The sequence below is a fragment of the Pteropus vampyrus genome, unplaced genomic scaffold (assembly GCF_000151845.1).
Source record: "Pteropus vampyrus isolate Shadow unplaced genomic scaffold, Pvam_2.0 Scaffold1, whole genome shotgun sequence".
NCBI lineage: Eukaryota > Metazoa > Chordata > Mammalia > Chiroptera > Pteropodidae > Pteropus > Pteropus vampyrus.
The window spans coordinates 1,351,295-1,376,150 of record NW_011888782.1 but is presented as its reverse complement, the minus strand read 5'-3'; the positions used below and the strand labels follow the sequence as shown (position 1 = coordinate 1,376,150).

The window sequence follows — 24,856 nt, the reverse complement described above, 5'->3', positions numbered from 1 at the left end:
CTGAGTTGCCTACTCGCAGGTCATATTTTTTTGTCTACATGCTGGTATTTATTCCTCTCTTTCTCTCATAATCTACAACTAATCTGTTAGGAAATCAGTTTGCTCTACTATCAAAATTTATCCAGAATCCTACCATTTCTTATCACCTTCTCTATATCACCTTGGTCCCATCTACCAGCATCTCTCACCTGGATAACTGCAATAGGTCTCCAACTCTGCCCTCCCTCATAACTCTCCAAACCTCAGTCGATTCTCAACACAGCAGACTAAGATATCCTTCTCAGAACAGCATTTCTTCTTTTTTGGCTTAAAGTCCTCCAGTGGCTTCCCACCTCAATTGAAGTAAAAAGACCAAGGTCCTTAAAACAGTCTCCAAGGTTCTACATGACCAGCCTCTTACCTCTCCTACTAACCTTCCTTCACTGGCTTCCTTCCTCTCTCCACACATACCAGGCTCACTCTGCCTCATGGCCTTTGCCTAGCACTTCCCTCTGCCAAGTAAGTTCTTATAAAACGAACTTACGAATTTTACCTTGGCTTTGTTGGTCTTGTTCAGGTTAGAAACTTGATCAATCAATTGCTGGACAGAGTCAGAACTGACTTTCCCATCCTCCAAACGATGATAAATTAATCGTGGTTTGCCTTCAGGATTTTTCAGAAAAGCTTCTTCACAGTCTTCCAATAAAAAGCTATATTGGAAATCAGTATTACTTTTACTACACCGCACTGTGGCAGCAAACAGTCAATCAACCTAAGTGTAAATAATGGGGGTTTACTGTAATGCTAAGTGGCTAGAAATGGCCCAGTTTCAGAACAAGTGAAGCATTCCAAAAATGGATGTTTTTATAGTCTGTTCCTGCTTCGTATTAAAATATGTTCATTTTTTAGCAGACAATGAGAGTAGGTATAATAAATTGTGTATTAAAATTTAAAATATATATGTAACATTTTTAATCTACTATAAAAAAACTCTCAAAAATACTCTTAAACATGGCTAAAAAGAATGGATCAGACTCATGAGACTTTGCAAAAAAGTTAGAAGCCTAACTCCTGTAATAAATTACAGAATTTTCAGCTTACCTTGGTAAAATTAAATGAATGAATAAGATAACTAATGAACTCTTCTCAATTTCCCATTTTCTTACAGTGAGGTATTGATTTTCAATATCTATTGGAAAATATACAGCATGGAAAAAATATCCCATTGTCTCACACATTCTTTTAAGTTTAGGAGAATAGTCCTAAAAACAAATTAAAACAATAAAAGCACAGATTATTTAACTAAAGAACTAGTCAGTTTCATACTAAAAATAAAAAAAGTATGCTTTAGAACAGGTTATGTTAGACATTTTCTGCATAAAAATTTTAAAAAGTATATAATCACATTTAAAAGAAAAGAGAAAAGGCAAGTTTCTCTATAAATGAAAATAATAATAGTTTAGCAACTTGGCTGTTTCCTACTATTTATTACTCTATAATAAAGCCTAAAACAATGGGAGAAAAATATTAGGCTATTTTGCTTTGCTATTTATTTTTATTATTATAAATGATTTCTATTTTATTTTTATAATGAGTGAAAAATACAAATCCATATATCTGTATAGGAAATAGTGTCTACCATGATATATTAGAACACTAAACAGATATAAAATAAAAATACGTTGGTCTATAACAAATTAAGTTATCAAGTAATGATGACTATTGTTATGCAATAAATTAGTAATTCCCTCAACATGTGTTTGGAAATAACCTATATACAGTGAGTGAAAGCTTTGGTTTTAAAATATTTTATCTTCTTACCAAAACTGAGTAACATCAAAAAAGAAGTTAAATAAACTTATTAATCAACAATCTAGGGGATGTTAATATAGCAGGTATAGAATGTGATATGCAGATTTATTTAAAGTTCAATTAGAACAGACAGTAGTCAGCTAATGTTTTCTGTAAAGAGACTGGTGGCAAATATTTTTACAAATCAATAATATCTTAACAATTTGGCTGTTTTAGCAGAGGTCTTTGTGGTCTACTTAGTCTCTGTCACAATTTATTCTGCCATGGTAGTATGAAGTCACCACAACAATACGTAAATGAATGACTGTGGATATGTTCCAATAAAACTTTACTGACACTAAAATTTGAATTTCATATAGTTTTCACATGTCACAAAATATTATTCTCCATTTGATTTTTTTCAACCATTTAAAAATGTAAAAACCAATCTTAGCTCTGGGCCATACAAAAACAGGCTGTAGCCAGATTTGGCCCACAGGCTATGGTTTGCCAACCCCAGCCTTAGATTAATCCCAATGGCTGTCTTGAAAAATTAAAAACCATTACAAGGATTAAATTTTGTTATAATCTGGAACAGATTCAAGGATAGAGCTGGCAGATATTTACTAAGGCAGGCACTATCAACAAGAGTCTTAAACGTTGTGAATGTGTAATGAAGCATTCAAAAGCACAAAGTTCCAAGACCTAAATTTAAATACACTAATAATACCAAGCAAGATTTTCTCTTAAAAGCCTGCAATGCTTCCTGCTCTTTAAGACATATAATCTAGTAGGTAATAAACTACCTGGTTTAGCTGTAGTAGCATCAGAAAGGGGACACAATACTGACTTCTATTTTAAATCGGTGAATACATAATTTATAAATATCCTTACCTTAAGGAAAAGATCCATTTCGGGCTGGGTTTCATGTGTATAAATGAGGTAACATCTGACAGTGTTACTCCACAGAAAATGCGAAAACAAGGGAGTAACTTGTAATAAACTAGCTACAGCAATATCCCAGTCATCTGAAAATAAAATTTCTCATAAGTTCATGAAAAAAAAATTACCAAAAAACATTTGACAAGATGATTTTTAGAAAGTCAGAAAAAAACACAACAGGTACCATAGAGTGAAATCTGATCTCAGATTTCAGTTAATACTGACATAACTTCTAGAACAACATATTGGAAGGCAATCATTTCTCGACTGTCCAATTCTATTCTGGGGCTTAAAGCTATCAATGTCAACAGTGGTCTTTGCTGGGGTTCCACAAATGTTATGGAACTGTGCCACATGGGCTGTTCATTTAGTTTGCTACTTGAGTAGAGCCTACATTCCCAGGCTGGCCTATAGTTTTACCTACTTATTATTCTTGAAATATACTAAGTCAAAAAGAAAGTTAAAGAATGGCATAAAATGAAAAGTAACCACAATACTATCTAGTGAGAATGAACATTGTAAGACATATTTGGCTAATTCAAAGGCATAATTTAAAACATGGTTTTCATTTTGCTAATACATAAATAATTTTTATAGTTTTAAGAAAAAAAGAGTGGAGCTACTTATAACATCTCAGATCTGTGACTTGGTATTGAAATTCTGAACAGATCTTAGAGCTAGCTATTTTGGACACCAAATTATATAAAAATAATGAAAATATTATTATTTTGACTATAAATACTATATTACATAACTGAGGTTTTGTTTTCTACTCTGTAATCTGCTCTAACCTTCAACATTATCAAAGATGCAGAGAGAAAGACTAAAAGCTATTGTTTCTCAGTTAATCTACATTAGACTCTTGCAGCTCAGCTAAAATTCTCTCACCTGAGAATTCAAACCAGAAGCTCAATTATTAGAACCTGAATGGCCAGTCTGGCTGGGGAGCACCATCTGATACTTTTGTGAATTATGTAACTTCATCAGCCCTGGTCAGTGACAGCACCGGTACATGATGGTTTGATAATGGAAGACACCAGCACACAAATCGCATGCTCTGCTGATGGTAGTTCTCCCAGTACAGGATTAAAGGACATGAATAGTCAATACCATTAGCTATGGTAAACGGCAAATGGCGTGTGTTACCTCTGTTGACGTTTGCAAAGGGTCCCTCCACATCTATAGAACTGTGGGCGAACTCAGGGCCCCTGAAGGACTGCTGAAGCTGAATCATGCTCCCTATGGAAGGCTCACTTCCCAAGGCTCCTCCAGTCCAATACTCACACTGGGTTCCAGCAGCTGTTAAAGGCAAGAGATTTTAACTTATAAAAACCAAATTACTAAGTAGTCAAAAACTTACCATGTAAACTGAACAGGATTTCTAATTTAAAAAAATACTACAATATTATAAATATAACAAATATTCAAACTTTAATGATTTTTAACGTACTTTGCAACCAAATTCTGGTTATCACCTCGAATTCAAAAAGGGAATTAAAAAGAGAAAGATGAAAAAAATTAAGAATACAATAACCTAAGGAATTATAATAACAGAGAGAAATTAAAAACATTCCCACACAAAAATTCTAAAAAACATTTCTAACTATATGATTTAGGTATCAATGTAAAATTTTAAGGAAAAAAATTCAAAAGAATACTATTACTAGCACACCAGTAATTAGTATTGGTAATTCATTAGGCTGTAAGTAAAGGATGGAAAGAATACATCCTCTTTAATCTCCCAGAGCAACAAAATTAATGTCTGAATCAATAGGTACTTAGGAACTTATTGATTTTATATAAATGATATTTGTCAGAATACCTATAGGGCATCCTTGACTAACCATAAGAAAACGAGTAGTTAGGCTAAGTCTCTGACAAAATTGAGATGATTATTTGTAGGTCTTTGAATCTCAAATGAACGACATCTCTCAGGCAGTCCTCCATGTATAAATCAAAATATGAAGAAAGACCTAAGAATAAATATTAACTTGTTTTTATCAACTTGCCAAGACAATTATAACAATTTTGGAACACTATACATTTTAACATATGTCAAAACTGCAATAACCACTAGGATTAATGTGGGGGCATGAAAGCATCTTCTCAGTCACTCAAAGCCAGTAAGAATCACTTCATTTTTTTTCTGTTCTCAAAAGTTAATAATAAAAACCCCAGGATGCTGGTCAGATTCCAGTGGTACTAAAACGCAAATTAAGAGAGAATTGTCAATTGCCATACTTCACTCTAAAATGTATCAGTTTGTAAGACCATAGGTTTTTGTTTTTGTTTTTGTTTTAATAAATGGGAAAGTGACTGCATTATCCCACTGCATTTAAAATAGAATCATTTTCTTTTTTTGGTAGCAGTCATATTTTATTAATATTTTCTTGGAACATGGTGAACCCTTTCATTCTATGATTCCAGGCTTTCATTTCTAGAAAAAAAAATTTATATATTTAATTATAAAAAAAACTTAATTATAAAAACTTTTTGACTAGTTCACAAAACTGCACTGGAAACTACTCAATGAAATATTATGCATACATTCTGATAGTTGCAAAGAATACATTGTATGTGGAAAAATAATGTGACAGAGACTAATTGTCCTCCAATACCCATTTCCCCCTTCTTCCTTTAGTAACAGAACCCCACACTTGAGGTGGATACATGGCTCTCCTGCTAATGATTACATTTTCCAATCTTCCCAGGTATTGTTCTGGCCAATGGGATTTGAGTAGGAATAATTTATATATCTTTCAGACTGTTTTTTCAAGGACAGGAATGTATTCCTTTCCCTCTTCCCCTGGTTAAAATGTAGAAGTGATGGTGGGACCTGGAGCTATCAGACTGGAGAGAGAAAAGCTTTGAGTTAAGGACGACAGAGCAGGAAGATAGAAGGAATCTCAGTCTCTCAGTCTCGACAACATTGTGGACTTCATGGAAAAGAGCTGTCGTAACAGCTGAGAAAGTAAGTGCAACTCTATTTGTAACAGCAAACACATATAAGTAAAAGGATACAGAGTTGGCTCTACGATATCATTACACCTATGTCAGAAGTTCAAAATATTATAAACAGGAAATAAATTTACCAGTAACATCTGTACAGTTGTCATCTGAATCAGACTCCCCAGGATCAAATACTTGGATTCCCTGAGCCTGTAGCCTTTGAAGTTTGCTCTCCAACTCTCGCTTGGCCCTCAATAAGTCCTGAATTTCATTTTCCTTGGTCTCCCTAAAAATCTTTAAAGAAGAATTTAAATTTTGAAACCTTTTCTACAATAAAAAAGTTGTCATCAACTTTTAAGGGAAAAGTCTTTCATTCGTCAAACCAATATTCATTTGATCCTTGATCACCTCTTTTGTAGGATGAATAATCTGAGTACGTCCGCCTCACTGTTATGTAACTGGAACCCAGTGGAAGTCTGCGTGCTGTGGTGTGGGGCTGTCTGTGCACTGCATAATGTTTAGCAAATTTGTTCCTCCTCCTCTAAATAACAGTAATGTCCTCCCATATGAAACACCTCCAAATATTTTCAAATACCTTCCCCCATACAGAAACACTGTTTTTTTTCCAAAATCCTTATTAAAATGTTCGCTTTTACACTTTTTCTTCGAAATTATCTGAAGTCTACCAGGTTCAACTTATAAATGTAAAAGTGCTCCACTCTAGTTTTTATAACCTTCATGACTCCTACATCACTTTCTTCTATTTATTACTTCTATTTATCCATCGCAGCATTATATGAACATGGACAATATACTGTTTTTATTCCTCATCATTTTGGGGGTAAAAATATAAGGAATACCTTGAATTGCCTTTTAACTTTATCTCTGTCATGTTCAAATGTAGCTGCTCTCTCCATTGCTTGGTATTTGGCTTCCAAAGCACTTTCCTTTTCCCGAAGTATCTTCTGGTAAGTTTTTTGAAGTGCCTGGAATAATTTACCTCATTATTTCTAATAAAAATAGTAGTCTTCTCAAATTTTATATTATCTTACATACATATTACATATCTTAGAATTTTAACAATTTACTTACTATTTTACCAGTTATCTAGAACTGCATATTACCATTTTATTCAAACACAATAAAAAATGCAAACATGCCTGAAATATAATAAATGAAGATATTTCAACATTAAGCATTCGATGGAAATTAATACTTTTTCTTTACTGCACCAACTCTTAATCTTCCCTACATCTCACTTTCCCCATCTTTAAAAGAACAAAAGGAACAATTTGTAAGCTTAATTAGAATAATAATTCTGGGAAACAGTGCTCTCCTTGCCTCCATGTCTTACTCATGGTGTTATCCACAGGCCTCCTCCAATTAATGTCTGACTGAATGGATTAATAAATACGGAAGAATTTTTTTTAATGTCTAGATACATGAAAAAAAAATCAAAAGGATTACATAAGTAATCAGGACTGGTAACAGCAAGAACCTGAGACTATGCTATTTGTCAACCCTTACAGTACTTCTGCCTGATTGGTCCAGACTTCTTTTCTACCTTCACCTCACAGTCATTTCCAATGTGCAGTGTCCACTAGACAGTGGCCTGGATGCATGAAATCAGATATCTGAAATACATAAGTGCATTTTATACAGGCAAGTGCATTATGCCTGCCTGGTAAACTATTAAGAACAGACTGCTAATAAGTATGTCTTCCCAGATATTAACGCCAATTATACAACAGCTAATGGTGGTGGTGGTGGTGGTGGTGGCTAGAATCCCTAGCCTAGAAGGAAGAAAAGGAAGAAGGCTTTTTCTTTTTAGAAAAATCAGTCTGAAGTATTTATTCAGTTTCTGCTCTGATGAGCCTAGGAACATCTGGGGTGTCTAGAAGTCTCTTCCATAGTGAAGAAAAGAGAATAAACAAATCACAACCCTCAGTGGCACAAAGTCTCACAACCTTGCCCACAGAAAAGCAATTCTTTGCTTTATGTACTATTTTAATGAGTCAAAATAGATCTACTACAGGGAGGGCAGGCAATAATTGTGGGTTTTTTTTTGAGTAAATTAATCAAATGTATTAAGGGAAGGGAATTTGACTACGCCTCAACCACAACAGTTAAGATGGTGCAAATCAGGGGCTTCCACTTCAGGGTCATTAAAATCTAAGAGCTATGGAACTTTACAAAGAAACTGAGACATGTGCCCCACCTTGAAGGTGTTTATAATTTGAGGGGGCTGGGGAGTTTGTTAACTCCTACGAAGAGTTTGATGAGCTGCTTCAACAGATGTTACAAAAGTCTTTTGTGTGTATGTGTGCCCTGCCGGTGTGAATCTACGTCCCTGAGCCCTGGAGACTGGCATTCGCTGCTTCAGGACACTTTCAGGCTAATTGCTTCAAGGTGTCTGAATGAATGAACCAGAAATAAAAAAGGGGAGGTGTTAGTTAGGATAGCAGTTTAGACCCAACAAAATGTCCTCTCAAATTAAAACGCAGAAAAGTTTCTGCTCAACTCTCAAAACTACTTGATTTGGAGAGGAGGCAAAATAGATGAGAGACGGGGTGAGGCATCCAGAGTCCAGCTTGGCAGTGTCGCCAAAAGGCTACGCGGCCATGGGTGGGACGCCCCGGGGCCCAGTTTCCCGGGCGCCGCGGCCGCCCTCGGTGCGCGCCCAGGCCCGGCGTTACCTGCAGCTCTGCCCGCAGCCGCTTGTTCTCCGTGTCCAGCTTGGCCTCGCGGCGGCCCATGGACAGCAATTCCTGGTTCTTGCTGACCCGGAAGATCTCGTACTCCTTCTTCAGCCGCTCGTACTCGGCCACCGCGTACTCCAGCTCCGGCACTGATGAACCGGTTGACTTGAAGCTGGCCCCCAGCAGCCCGCCGCCGCCCGCCCCTCGAGGCAGCGACCCGGGCGCTGCCCCCGCCGCCGCCGCTCCAGTGCCCCGGCGGAACGAACTGCGCAGCAGGCGGGCCTTGGGCTTCACCTCCACCGGGATCTCGCAGGCCTCTCCGCCCCCCGCCCCGTACGTGTCCTCGATTACCTCCCCACCCGCGGGGCTCACGAACGACGAGGCTGTCCCCATGGCGCCCACAACTGCCCCAACCCTGGGTACCAAGGCGGGGGGGACGGCGCGAGCAGGGAGGGACCGGGTGAGCGGGAGGAGGCGGGGCAGCAGGATGACGCGGGGGTGCGGCAGGGGGCGGGGCGAGAGGTATGGGGCGGGGCATCGGGACGGGGCGGGGAGAGTGGCGCGGGTCGGATGAGGCGGGGCAGCAGGACGGGGCGGGGCAACAGGACGGGGCGGGGCAGTAGGACGGGGGCGGGGCAGTGGCTGCGCGCACGCACGCGGGGCGTCTCTCAGCTGCCTCTACCAGGCTCGAGGCTCCCTGACTTGGCGCATGCTTCACAAGTGAGCACTGGCCTGGGCTCAGAGTTGCTCTCCCTCCGCTGCTGCTGTTTCCGTCCAGTCTCCTACCTTGACCCAGCGCTCCTCTATGAAGGCACTTGGGAATCTGAGGAATTTATTAAGCGCCTGCTGTGTGCCTCGCACTAAATGTCGCTCAGTATACAAGAAGTTGGTATGCCCGGCAAGACAGTACCAGCCAAGAAAACGCTTTTAGGCTTTACAGCCTGAGACCATCAGGAACAATCTTTCGACGAGGTGAGGTTTTTTGACTTTTTGCAACTACGGGCACTGGAGACCACACATCAGCGAAACTGTGGGGCATCTCACCAAATCAAGGGAAAGAGAATATTACAGTATTTGGGGGAAGGGTGGGGTATAGGTGCTATGAAAAATGAAAAGAAATGGGGGAACCATTTTAGATTTTAAAGTCAGAGAAAAGATGGAGTTGGCATCTTCTCTCTTACCCTGTCTTGTGTTCTTGCCCCTTCCACCTGTTAATTCGGGCTTCCAAACTCTTCAGGTTTGGAGCTCTGTGAGAAAGGACAGGAGAGAGGGCAAGACAGGCTCCTGTTTGATTGACACTGCTGTGAGCTGGATGTTGGTGCTCTTTGGACTTAGTAAACCATTAAAGCTGACCCCTTTTCTCTTAGAGTTTTGTAAATTCTTCAAAGACTTTTCGTAACTGGGAATCTTTAATCTGTAGTTCTCTTGATCTGGGCTGGTGCAGCTCTATTCCAGCTGTTGCTCACTCCTTTCCCAGCTGTAAGGAATCTAGTTATAGTTTAAGAATCCTCTCTGCTAATGTTTGTTCATTCCTCCAAGGTGTTCCCTTGGACAAATCCAAGATAATCTACACTGGTTCATTTCCCCCAGAGGCCTACACAGGTCAGTTTTCCTGGGAAGCAGACTCTGAGATGGAGATAACCATGCAAGATATCTATTAGGGAGTACTTTTGGGGTCAACACCTATGGAAAAGATGGAAAGAAGCAAGATTGGGCAGAGGGAGAAGTTGAGCTCTGCTGCAGTCTTAATAGAGGCCTCAACCAATCTACAGGGAGTTCCGAAGCTGAGATGGCCCTGTAAAGTTGTCCTAAATTGGGGCAGGGAGCTGGGATTTTATACCCTTATACCAGCCACTTATCAGTTCTCCTTAGCCCAAACAATCCCTGTAGGGGCAGTTGAGGGCTGTCTGCTGGCATCATTTCCAGTGGCTGGAAGAACAAGTCTTTCAAGTCATCATGACATATACCACAATAGGAAACACAATCTTTGCCCCAAAGAACTCTGGGGATGCAGGCCAATTCTAAGTCCCTCCATCAAAATAGCTAGTCGTCCTTTCTCTTACCTTTTAGGTTTTCTTCAGGAGAGAATCAGACATCAGGCTTTTGTGTTCTTTAAACTCCAGGAGATGCATATTAAGCTCTTCAGATAGTTTCCTGGGATAAAGGAAACACTCCCACCACCACTTTATCTCAAGAATTCTTTCCCTTTTAAAGTCCTTTCTGATCTGCAACTTCTAATTCTTGTATCTTCAATGTAGATCTGTGGTTTAAGGATCATTCCACTAGGTTTCTGACCATGTCCTTTGAAAAATTCTACATCTTAGTCTTGCACCTCCTTTGGAATGTGCCTCAGCTGAAGACTTCCAATATCATGCTTGCATAATGAAATAAAAATCCATCGCCCGTTCTCTCCAAACCAATTACAAACTACAGTAACTTCCCACAACTTGTGGAGTAAATTCAGATTCTGCAGCCTGAGACAGAGTGCCCCAAAGCAATGAATCTCCTCTTTTCCCACCTCTCCTCCATCCAGAAACACCCTTTGACGTACCTTCACCCTAGTCAGGCTGATTTTCCTCTCCTCAAATGTGGTTTCTATTTCCTTTCACTACTTTTTGCCAACCCTCACTTCTTTCAAAGTCTAGCATCTTTCTCTAAGAAACTGTCTCTGGATAATTACACCTTTCAAGAGTTTATCACATCAATAGTTTCAGCAATCCTCACCTACTATGTGCAAAGCATTGTACTCAACTATTTTCCTGACCTTGGTCTTTGTTATATTTGCGTTCTATAATCTTGGTTTTTTTTTTTTTTTTTGGTAGTTGTTATTGTTATTGTTGTTATACCATTTGTTCTTTAGATTCACCACCAACAACTCTTATTGAGTTCTTGCTGAAAACATAATGTAGTACAAATGACTGATGACTCAAAGAGATGTCACATGTGGCTCTAGCTCTCAAAAAGCATATGAATTGTCACTGCCTTCTTTAATACCCTTTAACTAGTTTTGCAGATGTTCCCAAACACAAATTCAGATTTCCTGACACCATGGAGACTTCCCCCTATGTAGAAGTTACTGGCTATCTTTCTCATCAAGGCCAATATGTATAAATTCAGCAAGCATACTGACCTTGAATAACCCTTGATTAATGCCTAAGTGACCTGAGTGACTCCAGAGGTGATTAAATACAGAATGCTAGCAGCTACTCAGAATAGTAGTATGTTTGGTTTTTAGCATATTTCTTAATCCTAAAACATCACAGAATTTTATAATTTGCAGCTTCATAATTTGTTTCCCTTTATGTTGAATTTAACTCACATGCTTCAGTTTGTATTTTGAAAGGCTAACTTTGAATACAGATATATAGTGAGGAATAAAGCCTTTGGCAGGCAGCTATGGTTGTTTAAAGACGCCTACAATTTTTTTAACACTCCTCCCATTAAAAGGTAAAATTTATGATGAAGACAGGCTACATAATTTGTGAGACTTAGTGCATAATGAAAATGTAGTGCCCTTTGTTCAAAAATTATAAAGAATTTCAAGATGGCAACAGTAGAGCATTAAATCAAGCATGGGGCCCTTTTGAGTTCAGGGACCTATGCAGCTGCACTTGAAGTTCTTCAAGGGGTAGCATACCCATAACTGTAGCCTGTTTGTGACTCCTCCCTTTGAATTTGTTTGGGCTCTATGACTGCTTTGACCAATAAACTGTGGCAGAAATGACACTGCCAGTTTGAACACAGACCTTGAGAGAATGGCAACTTCTATTTCCTGTGTCTTGGAACACTCTCTCTGGGAGGCTTGAGCCACCATGCAAGGAGACTTACCACACCAGCTGATACTGCCAGACTGGAGTGGTTAAGTGTAGGCATTCTGTGCAGCAGCCCCAGTTGAGTCCAGCCTTCTGGCCAAGGCACATGAAGCGAAGCCGTCTTGGACTCTTCACACCAGCCCATTTGTCAGCCTTTTACAACTAAGTGACTTGAGTTGATGCCACAGGGAGAGCAGATGAATCATCCAGCCAATCTCTGCCCAATTACTGACTCACAAAATCATGAGATATAATAGAATTGTTGTTGGCTTAAGTCACTGAATTTGGGGATAATTTCTTTGTACAGCTGGAACAAGAGAAAAATTTCCACACAATTGGTCAAGGTAGCTTGTAACATTAATAAATAATGCTGCCATCTTTTTAAAAAATGTGATTTGTAAAATAAATATCATTTCTGTAGGTTAGTGTGTGTTTGGTTCTCAGACTATGAATCTCTATCACTTGGAACAGTTGTTAAAAACAGATCCATTGAATTTTAATTTCTGAGACTGGAGCTTGCAAATTTGCATGTTTAGTTAACTTCCAGGTGCTACTTAGGTAATTTAAGATCTCAGAACCACTGAGACTGCATAAAAACTGTGGCTAGGGATGATGTAATTCCTTGCCACTCAAAGTCTGGTCCATAGATAGCAGCATCAGCATCACTTTGAAGCTTGTTAGGAATCAGATTCTCAGGCGCTATCACAAACCTACTGAATCACAACGTGCAGATTAAAAAGATCCCCGGGTAATTTTAATATACCTTAAAATTTGAGAAACATTGCTGTAGAACGATGATTCTTAACTTTGCTTGTATATCACAATTACATGGAGAACTTAAAATACTGCTGCCTCAGAGCAATTAGATCCGAGTCTCCAGGGGTGGAGGTCTGGCCATTGTTTTTTAATAGCTCCTCAGATGATTTTAATCAGTAGTCAAGGGAGTAAACCAATAGTTTCATCCTGTGCCATTTCATTATTGTCAAAATGTGTGCAATCCCCCTTGGTAACCATCTTAGCATATGTTTGCATACATCTAGTTTCCTATATAAACTTTTTTCATCACAGTTTATCACAGCAAGTACACATATGATTCTGACCATTTTGATAGCATGTGCTTCAATTATAGAGATGGATATGGCATCACAAGTGGCCAAAATATCCCTGAGAAAATTTATCACCTTGAGATAAAAGACCTATCTAATTGGAAATGCTACACGGAATAATACATAGTCTTCGAAGAGTAAGGAATTTTACAGAAGGAAGGGTTTCTACTTCTCATTAAAATTGTCAGCCTTAAGCCAGACTGGTCCTACTCTTTTCTACTAAGTGTAGTCTAATTCCTAAGGTCTTTTGCCACAAAGTCTATAAGTATGACTCTGATTTCAGTAATTATGTAATTAGTAATGCTTAATCTGATTAAGCATCTGTGATTTAACTTTTTTACCAGTAGGGGGCAGTATAACTCAGGAAAAATTAATTCGGCTGATAATTTGTATATATAAAAGAATCATCTTTCTCATGATACTAACAACTTTAAATTTTTCAGTTCAAGTGCAGTTATTTTCAGCAGTGATAATCTACAATGCCTTACTTAGTTCCCATCACAAGTAATAACATGACTCCGGAAATTAGTCATGAAACAGACACGAGCAGGAGTCTGCAAACTTATTCTATAGAGGACCAGATAGTAAATATTTTACCCTTTATGGGCCATATGGTCTCTGTCTCAATTACTGAACTCTGCCATTATAGCACGAAAACAGCCACATACAATACATAAGTGAGTGGTCATGTCTGCATTCTAGTTGACCTTTATTTACAAAAAACAGGTAGTGGGGCAGATTTGGCTTGAGGGCTATAGTTTGCTGACCCCTCAAGTAGAGGGGTAGTTTTCGAACATGGATAGTTTTCAGAAGTACCTAGGGAGCTTGTTAAATATTTAGAGTCCTGGACCTCACATCAAATCTACTGAATCAAAATATCTGTGGATGGGGCCCAGGCATTTGAAATTTTTAAAGTCCCTACATGATTCTGAAGGAAATACTAATTTAGTAACCACTAGGCCAAAATAAATTAACTGCTCCTTTTAAGGAACTACACTGTCCTCCTTGGCCTATTAGAATATTTTCAGTATTTGAATAACTATCCACAGTATATAGGAGCTAAATGTAAAGCTTCGACTCAGATTGTCTCTGTACAATCTGTAAAACACTTGTAAAACACTTCACAAGTAATATATGGTTGAAAATGGTAGATTTTAACTTTCAGAGTTTAAAACATGGAACAGTTTTTCTTTTACATAAGATTTATTCAAGGTTATAAAATTTTTACTAATTTTGTCATAACAATGATAGGAATTTTTATGTATGAGTTTTAACCTCAGTCTATAGAGTACCTCTGTAGGTACTCTACAAGCACATCAATGATCTCAGTCTTATATAAATGTTTGTATGAAGCCACTAGTTTGGGAATTGTTTTGTACCATAGCACATCATAGCCTGTTCTGACAAAGGGACATAGAATTATTTTGAACAGAAAAGGAGAGGAGATTGAAGAAAATGGTAAAAAGAGAAGAGTGGAGAGAGATGATGGAATGGCGTGCAGTATCTCCCTACAATATCCCAAATCTTCAATACATTTACAACTTCAAAATACTTGCTGTGATTGGATTTTTTATTTTCTCTCTCTCTCTCTTTTTTTTTTTTTTTTGCAGAAACCAGTGGAAGGGAAGAGTTTAATACCAAGGTGAGTACTAGGGTGAAACAAATGCAACACACAGAGATATAGTGGGGAAGAAACTTGGGTAAGAATATTTTAAATACGGAGTATTCATTCCTCATGAAATGTGTCTCTAAAGATAGGGATGCGCTGGGCTGTTTCACCTTGGACTAAGCAAATGTATGGATATATAGATAGAAACCATGCTTTAAAAGAGCTGCCATGGGTTTTGTTAAGAATGCGATAGCATATACTTTTACTTGTGGTCCTAAAGCATACTGCATATTTCAGACATTTGTTTAACAAATAAAGCAGTTTTAGTTTTCTGGAGCAGAAGCTGCCTCTGGGATGCAAGAAGCCATTTATTTCTTGCTTGCTGAGGAATGTCCTTTTGTTTCTCAAGTTCAGAGCTATTCTCTCCCCTCCTTCCACTCCCACTCATGTTCATTTGTGAAGTTGAATATAACCTTAATTTTTTCTATGGGACCACCCAGTCCAAGTCTGGTAGCCAGTGTCCACTTCACGCTGTGATTAGTGACTATTACTTCTTACCCATGCTCATGATCCACATGGCAGGAAGAAGGCAAGGAGCCTTTAATCACCTCCCACAGAGGACAAATGAAGTCTTCTTCACTGTTGTATCAATGTGAGAAAGGATATGCCTTTTCCAACTTAAGTCAGACACTGAGGAGAAAGTTAGCTGAGATCTGTAGCTGAGAGAGAAAAACGCTTCACAAGTAATATATGGATGAAAATGGTAGATTTTAACTTTCAGAGTTTAAAACATGGAACAGTTTTTCTTTTAGATAAGATTTATTCAAGGTTATAAAATTTTTACTAATTTTGTCATAACAATGATAGGAATTTTTATGTATGAGTTTTAGCCTCAGTCTATAAATGAGTTGTGTCGGAATAACTAATTTAATAATCTGGTATTTAGTATTTGAAGCATATTTTCTCAAGAAACAATGTTAGGCAAAGTAGTTATTGTTTCAGCTTAGCATATAGAATACCATTTATGCTAAGTGCAGAATAAAAACAATTCAAATGCCGTTGTAATATGTATTCTATGAAACCATGATTTTAGCATATTTACTCAGATTATTTAGGAACACATCTATCTTTGAGTAGATGTCACCCTTGCTCATGTTTGTGGCCTGCTAGACACCATGAAGAGGATACCTACAGAAAGAAAAAGAGTGGAGAAGAAATAAATGAAATAGCATAGGGAAACAATAGAAAAATCAACAAAACTAAGGTGTTTTTTATTTTTTTGAAAAGATAAACAGAATTGACAAACCTTTAGCCAGACTAAGAAAAAATAAGACAATGATTGCAAAAACTCCTTGACGTTGATCTTAACAGTGATTTTTTTGGATATGACAGCAAAAGCACAAAGAACAAAAATAATAATAAAAAAAAGTGGGATTACATCAAATTAAAAAACTTCTGTATAGCAAAAAATCCAACTAATCAACCAACCAACAAACAAACAAAAAAAAATCAACAAAATGAAAAGGCAACCTATGGAAAATATTTGCAAACCATATATCTAACAAGAGGTTAATATCCAAAATATATAAGACATTTGTACAACTCAATAGCAAAAAGACAAAAAATAATTCAATTAAAAATGGGCAAAGGACAAGAGTAAACATTTTTCCAAAGAAGACATAAAAATGGCCAACAGGTATATTAAATAGTGTTCAACATCACTAATTATCAGGGAAATACAAATTAATACCACAATGAGATTTCACCTCATACCTGGTAGAATGGCTCTTATCAAAAAGACAAGAGATGACAGATGTTGGCAAAGGTATAAAGAACCCTTTTGCCCTACTGTTGAAATGTAAACTGGTACAGCTATTATGGAAAATAGTATGGAGATGCCTCAAAAATTTAAAAATAGAACTACTGTATGATCTGGCAATCTCACTTCTGAGTATATATTTGAAGGAAATGAAATCACTATCTTGAAGAGATATCTTTACCCTATGTTTACTGCAGCATTTTTCACAATAGCCAAGACATGGAAACAACCTAAATATCAGTTGACAGATGAATAAAGCAACTGTGGTATACACACGATGAGATATTATTTAGCTTTAAAAAAGAACGAAATCCTGCCATTTGTGACAACATGGATGGACTAAGCATTATGCTAAGTGAAATATGCCAGACAAGGACAAATACTGCGTGATCTCACCTATATGTGGATCCTGAAAAAGTCAAATTTATAGAAGCAAAGAGTAGAACAATAGTTATCAGAAATGGGGGGAGTTGGGGAGATGTTGGCCAAAGTGTACAAATTTTCAGTTATATGATGAATAAATTTTGAGGATCTAATGTATAGTATGGTGACAAGTTAAAATATTGTATACTTGAAATTTGCTAAGAGAGTAGATCTTTCTTCTCACAACACACCCCAAAATGATACCTATACAAGATGATAGATGTGTCAATTAACCATACTGTGGTAGTCATTTCACAATATATATGTATGTCGAATCATTTTGTACTAAATTTACACAATGTTATTTTTCAATTATATCTTAATAAACCTGGAAAAATGTGATCCCACAACATACTCATCCAAACAACCAAAATAAAATGAAAAACAGAATTCCAAGTGTCATAAGGACAAGGATTTGGAGCAACTAGAACTTTTCTACACTGAGAGAGTATAAATTGACACAAGCACTTTGGAAAGTTGTTAGATAATATCTCTTAAAGTTACATATCCCAGCTATTTTAGTCTTAGGCATAATCCTTACAGAAATGCATACATACATTTACCATAATCCTTACAGAAATACGTACATACATTTACCAAAAATTGCATACATACATTTACCAAAAAAAAATAGTTATTTACAACTATTCGAGTTCCCATCAACAGTAAAATGGACAAATATATGGTGGTGTAGTCACAATGAAATACTACACAATTATGAAAATGAATAAATTACTTCAGTAAGCAACAACATAATTATATTTCACCAATGTGGAGCTAAAGAAGCAGACCCAAATTTTTGAGTTTATGTTTCTAATGTCATTTATAGTATGTTCCAAAGCAGGCAAAAGTAATTTATGATGTTAAAGGTCAGTAGTTTCCTTTAGCAAGAAAGAGACTGAGAGCTTGTAGGGTGCTGGTAGTGTTCTATTCTTTGATATGTACTTTTTCATCTGGAAGGTAGTAACATGACTTATTCACTTTATAAAAATTAACTGATTAATCATTTCACAATATTTATAAATTAAACCATCATACTGTATACCTAAAACTTATACAGTAATGTATATCAAGTATTTCTTAATAAAACTGGAAAAAGTAACTGCTTTACACTTAAGATTTGTACACTTTTCTCTGTCTACTTATTTTAATAAAGAAAATTTACTTTAAAAAAAGAAAAGAAAAAAGAGGACATCTATAGCCACAGGTCAAAGTGGGCACATTCTGTTGGTTTGAATCTGATGCTCTAGCAGAGAGGGGACCTGGAGGAGGGGACAAGGACCAAGTTGTTATATGACTTCTATTGCTTGGATCCTAGCAAGATTTTGTGTTAGTTATTTGACTTCCTGCACTTAAGTTTCATTTGAAAATGGAGATAGTTCACTTCATAGCAGTTGTAGAAAGCCAAACGAGTAAACTAAAAGTGTTATAATTCATTATGTTTTGTTCCTCAGGGATCCAGAAAACACACTACTTAATTTAGCTAAATTCTCTTTTCTAAGTAACTCAGTAGGGTGACCCTAAAGAAAATTTGACAAACCTGACAGATATATGTATTTAAGTCTTTGAAGCCTATTTTGATTGACAGTCCAAGACTCAGGCTCTCCGTGACAGAAAAAAATACTGGCATATCTATATCCTTAAGCACACATCACCACAGTCCTAAAAATTGGTGTCTCTTGACTTCTTTTGTGACTTTTCCATTTTGAACCAATCAAACCTTTCCACAAAGATGGTCTGTTAGATTCTGACATCAAAAGGCAGAAAATTCCAGACGCCTTAGCAACATCTGAGTTGTTTTCAATAATCAGTTTTTCAGATGACAGCAGACTCATAAATCAAATTGAACCAAACCAGAACAAAACAATATCCACAAAAATGCTACCCTGAAAATGGAGGAAAGTTATTTATCATCATGCAAAAAACCTAACTAGAATAGAATACGATTTTAGTCTTGACAAAGCATTAGTTGGTAGCACAGAATTACAGGGTGTAGCAATTAGGGAGTAGTTTGCTTAATCACTTTTTATTACCTATAATTAACTTTTCTCCACTTCTGTTGGACTCAGGGAGTCTCCCCAAAACTGTGTCTTTGGCTTTTCTTTCAGTGTGCTTGGGTTTTGAGTGGCCCCATCTTCATCCATGAGGTCATCTGCATACAAGTGACATTTAAATCCACCCTCCTTCCCTTGAACTTCTCCTCTCTGTTCATTTTCACATTACCTTTAGTCAATTGTACTTCATTTGTAATTTAAATTGTACCTGGTGAAAGTCCATCTTCTAATCATTCCCATTGAAGGTAGCCACAGTCCCTTTTCTTTCTCACACCATTTAGTCTTCAAGTCTGGCAATTATTATTGTGTCTCACTACTTTTTCACAAGGCCAGTTTATGTAAATTTACACAATTCCCAATCATTACGAAGTTTCCAGAGATTCGGGTCCACCACTCTTGCCTCGCCTTCTGCCTTCTACAGGTTAATTTTGATCCTTGGTGTTTACCCATAATTTCCCTTGGGAGTAGTTTAAAAATATCACCTAAAAAGAAACTTCAGCTCCATTTAAAAACTATTCTTTCTCTTTCTCCTGTATGTACTGTTTATTATTTAGAATTGTTCACTTTTTCTTTAAAGGATTTTATTTTTATATTTTTACTTTTTTTCATTTAAAAAATTTTTATATTTTTTAATTACAGTTGACATTCAGGATTATTTTATATTAGTTTCAAGTGTACAGCGTAGTGGTTAGACAGTTACATACTTTATGAAGTGATCTCCCCAATTAGTCTAGTACCCATCTAACAGCATACAGTTATTGAAATATTATTGACTGTATTCCCTATGCTGTACTTTTCATCTCCTCGACTATTTCATAACTACCAAAATGTACTTTTTAATTCCTTCACCTTTTTCACCCAGCCTTCCTACCCCTCTCCCATTTGGCAACCATCAGTTTGTTTTCTGGACCTATGAGTCTGTTTGTTTGTTTGTTTGTTTTGTTCTGTAGATTCCAAATGTAAGTGAGATCATGTTTTTCTTTATTTGACTTATTTCACTTAGCATAATACCTTCCAGGTCCATCCATCTTGTAACAAATGGTAAGATTTTATTCTTTTTTATGGCCAAGTAATATTCCAGGATTTTAGATTTTCATGACATCTTTTTCATCTCTGTGCAGTTTTAGAGTCACAACAATATCGCCCAGAATGTTGGAGCTACATTATCACCATATTCCATTCTCTAGCACCGATCCTTTCCAGTTAATTTCTGAGACTTTCCAAAGCTTTGGATTAGCAGAAAGGAAAAAAGGAGGCAGTGAGACATATCAGAGTTCAAATACCAGCTCTGTCAGCTGCGTGACTTTTGGCAAGTTACTTTACCTCTCTGAACCTGCTTTTTTCTGTTAGGCCTTGTTTCCCCTTAATAGTAAAATGGAGTTGGTAATATGTGCATTATAGACGGGCCATAAGAATGATATTTGGTGTCACCGTAGTTGCTAGCTTTGTCTGGCATGATCCCTTGCTAAGTCAATGGTAGCTCTTTCCTCCCTCACCTCCACTACCATCCCAACCCCTTGCATCCGGGGACTAAATAGAACCAATTTCATGAAAGTTTTACAGGGTTGATTCACACTGAAGTAGGTTCTGACATTATATGTATTGTTAATAAAAATCAAATATGTAGCTACTACTTCCGTGTAGTTCGCTTACAGGAAAACCTCGACTATGTGAAATACCAAGTAGGAACAATAAACACAAGATATAAAGGTTAAAAGTCATGAGGATAATATGTATCGAAAGAGAGCATAATTGACCTGCATTTATGACATAAAAATGGTTATAAAATTTAAATGCTGAACAGAACTTTAGTGAAAATATCAGCTAACTTCACCATAGTGCCTAGTGTTTTGCACCGGATGTATAGTGGTATCTCATTGGCATTTTAACTGATATTTCCCTAATGATTAATAATGTGGAACACATTTATTATGTGCTTATTGGCCATTTGTATATTTCATTTTTGACCTGCTCAGAGATACTGTATATTCATGAATAGATCCCATGCTTATCCTCGGCCTGTTTCCTCATGTATAAAATACAGATAATAATAAAATACTATACATCTATGGATAAAAATTTATGTGACTCCTGGATGATAGTATAGGATAGTTAATTGCAAAATATTGTAGCCTATAAGATATTTTAGTTTATATGTTACGTGCTGGGACAGACCTGTTTTCTTTTCACATATTCATAGAAGATAAAAATGTAATAAAAATGCATGCATCATTTCACTTTAATGATAAAAGTAAATTCATTATATTTAAGATAAACAGTTTCTTGAAAGAAAAGATAGATCATTGGAAGCAGATTCAATTGCCATTGTGTGTAATACCTTAGGAAATTGAAGAAGAAAGAAAAGCCTTAATGAGGAGGATACATTCTCAAGACACCTTTCGCTATCAGACACAGCTGTGCTTTCTGACACATAACCATGGGCAGTTACTCTCCTTGGTAGGTAATACCAGAATTTACTACTTTTCCTTATGGATTCAAACCATCTTGCTTATATCAAATTGCCTCCTTTAGATTATGGAATCATAGACTCATAGAGTTGTAGACATGGAAGATTGTAAGGTTATCTTGTCTAGTTTTATTGTTGTGAGAACTGAGGCTCAAAGAGTTTCAGTATTTTCTCAAAAACTGGTATTTCCTAAATATCAGTGCTAGCTCCTAGACCAGACCTGAAGTGTCTTGTTTTCTACTTTGCAGTTTTATATAGCTCTACATTGAGTAAAAGAAGTTAGTTAATAAGTAAATTTTAAAAAACAGAGCTACCTTTAAATGAAAAACAGGACACTTCAGAATTTGTATTTTTTAGCATAAAATGCATTAGTCCAAGAACCAACACGCTTTCTTGTTCAAAAGCAATGATTTTATTGTGTTTCCAGTATAACAGGAAAGAAGCTACCAAACTCTAGAATGTGGAAAATTGTGTCTTTAAAAGAGGTGCAAATTATGACGCTCACAGTTTGTCATTTGCTTATAGAGTAGATCCTGCTTTACAAGGCTTTCTACCAGATGTCGGAAGGCAAAACTTTTGGAGGTATTTTCCATTTGATACTTAAGAGAAAATGTATACATCTGAAAACCTCTTTTAAATTTACTTCAAAGGAAAAAATATCTGCTGTAACGACTCTTCAGCTTATTTGTGAAAAATGAATTGTCATTTCATTTTAGAACAAGGTAAACAAAGCCATAAAAAGCACTGCTCAGAACTGTCAGAGATACATACAGCTTTTAAATCAGAAAGGAAGCTCACTGCTGCATTTTAAGCCAGTGCTTTGTTATAGCAAACTAAGTAAGTTGTTGAAATGATGAATTTTTTAAAAAACCATTCTAGTGTTATGGTGATAAACATGCTGTCTACACTCTTGTTAACTACTGCAGATCATGACAAATGAGACCAATCCACTGAACTTTGTGGAATAAATTCCTTTCTATAGGCTGTGTGGAAAGCTTGTTATTATCTAGATTTATTTTAAGTTATATGGACTGTTGTTTGGACAAAATATAGTTCTAATAATTGCCAATGAAAAGGACCCAACTAAATGCTATGACTTTAGTTACTTCTCCTGAAAATGTGTTTCATCCACACTTAAGCGTCCAGATAGACATATTGGAAGATAAGATAATCTGAAGCTTTTTGTGACTCTTTCCGAAAATTAATTGGGAAGATATTGAATACAGGATTTTAAAAGTTCAGTCAATATATTTGACTCAGTGAGCCTAGCTTAGCTAAATTACCCATTTATTTCTCATCACATTTTCCTACAGAACATTAAAGTATTCTAATTAGATTCTCACAGAATAAATTACAGTGCTATACTGGCAGTTACTGTTTACATTTTATTGACTTAAGTGTCTATTTTTGTTTTTTGAAAACTTGGACCAATGACTATTTGTGCAGCTGATATAAATGAGTTGGTGTAGGCTTTTGACTGTGAGCCCATTTCAAAAGTGAATAGTCTTGGCTGTGGTTACAGGGTATCTATAAGTTCCTTTGCAGGTTGAAAGAGTGAATGGCAGAGGGCTGGACATTTACACTTCAATTTCTGGTACCTGGTTCATAGATCCCTCTAAGACCTAATGCTAAGAATGAGTTCTATCTGTAGAAGCACTAAGCAAAGGTAAAACTTGATATTTGCTTTTTTTGTCACATTTTTCTTAATAAAAATGGAAATAGAGATGTTAAAAAACTGAATTTACCAAATAGTTCTTTTTTGGGAGTTAAGTCAGCAGGAAATTTATTATAGTTCCCCCTTTCTAGGTCAAGAGAGAAATATTCTAATAGCACTCAGGGGATTTTGAAGTATATATCACAACTCCCCCCAAAAGAATTAGAAGATCAAAAATATGACTGCTTAACTAATGATGAGGATGAAGAAATGCAGACTATTCTAAAATTCTAGTGCTTTGCCAGTGTAGCTTTGATATTAACTTGACATGTGTCTCAGTTTAGTAGAGTATATACCGCAGAATTATTTTTTGGCAATATGCTGTATGATACTTAAAAGTATAATGTTGACTGGATCAAGAACAGCATCAAAGGTCTTGCTGGCACAGAGGAGTATAGTGGAATAAGAACACATATATTCTACAAGGATAGAGATGGTTCCTGACAAAGACTGAAATAATGTGACCTCTCTATGGTAATTGCTTTGCAAATTTTGCCCCCCGAACAGGGCTTCCTGTTAAATCAGGGAAGACAAAACTTTCAAACATGAGACTGTTTAAGAATTTAACTAAAACTCTGGTGAGAAGTAGAAACACAAATAGGATGACAATGATCATTCAGAGTAGTGACTATCATCCAATTTCCTGATGATATGTCTGTTTTTGTAGAATGTTAAATTGTGCTCCTTGAAATTCAGCAACTGGGAAAGACCACTGCACTGGAAACAACTCTATTTCCAGAACATTAATCAGAGACCAAGTCAACATTTATTCACAGCAAACTACTAATTGATATTTTCTACAGGGTTATTTTTTGAGCTTTTGAATTATAATTATATGAGTGAGATAAATGGAAATCTTTATTTAGGATGGAAAGGATGATGTATTAATCAGCATCTTGTTTGTTCTGTAGTCATTTACTTCTTTCAGTCCTTGGTATTTTAGGTCACCTATAATAAGTGTGTATGAGAAAGCCAAACCCTCTGCAACTCTTCTAAAATCAGTCAACAATCAGCAATTTAGTTTGTTCATGTATTATTTGTTCCCTTTCAGACTAATGTTTTATTTAACCAAGGTTATTACTCTTAATGGCTATGACCTTGAGTAATTTGTTTAACCATTTTAAACCTTAGAATTCTGTCAGAATTATAAAAAGGATGATAAAACAGGAACAGAAATATAGCCTGTTTTACAAAGTTGTAGTGGGTAGTAGGAGATAATTATCACAAAGTGTTCACGACAGAGCTGGCACAGTAAGAACTCAATAAATGAGTTATGTTAGTCTTATTAATGATTCATTGAAACTGTGAGGCTTTGTATATTTGTATATTTATGTACATGAGTGTCTTTTGCCTGTAAAGCACATTGCTTTTTTGTTTTTGTTTGTTTGTTTTTTAGAATTTAGAACATTTTATCAGATTGTACTTTTAAAACTACTTGATAAATATAAACATATATATGTGTGTGTACACACACACACACACACATACACAC

General features: G+C 36.5%; 1 protein-coding gene and 1 long non-coding RNA gene across 2 annotated transcripts in view; one reads left to right on the top strand and one right to left on the bottom strand.

Moving 5' to 3' along the window:
- The window catches only part of NPHP3 (nephrocystin 3), a 33,308-nt gene extending 24,486 nt beyond the window's left edge, over window positions 1-8,822 (bottom strand). The window contains exons 1-7 of the mRNA XM_023527613.1: window positions 8,358-8,822; window positions 6,522-6,647; window positions 5,805-5,955; window positions 3,859-4,011; window positions 2,665-2,798; window positions 1,081-1,241; window positions 533-689 (exon numbers count right to left, since the gene is read on the bottom strand). Of these exons, the coding sequence (XP_023383381.1) occupies window positions 533-689; window positions 1,081-1,241; window positions 2,665-2,798; window positions 3,859-4,011; window positions 5,805-5,955; window positions 6,522-6,647; window positions 8,358-8,753 (1,278 nt within the window). The 5' untranslated portion in view covers window positions 8,754-8,822. The remainder of the gene's footprint in view (window positions 1-532; window positions 690-1,080; window positions 1,242-2,664; window positions 2,799-3,858; window positions 4,012-5,804; window positions 5,956-6,521; window positions 6,648-8,357) is intronic.
- A 218-nt stretch (window positions 8,823-9,040) lies between these two features.
- On the top strand, window positions 9,041-24,365 carry LOC105295333. Its single transcript, XR_896171.2, has 5 exons — window positions 9,041-9,332; window positions 14,889-14,920; window positions 21,527-21,640; window positions 22,176-22,232; window positions 23,196-24,365. It is a non-coding gene; the product is annotated as an uncharacterized LOC105295333 (long non-coding RNA).
- Window positions 24,366-24,856: the final 491 nt, after the last annotated feature.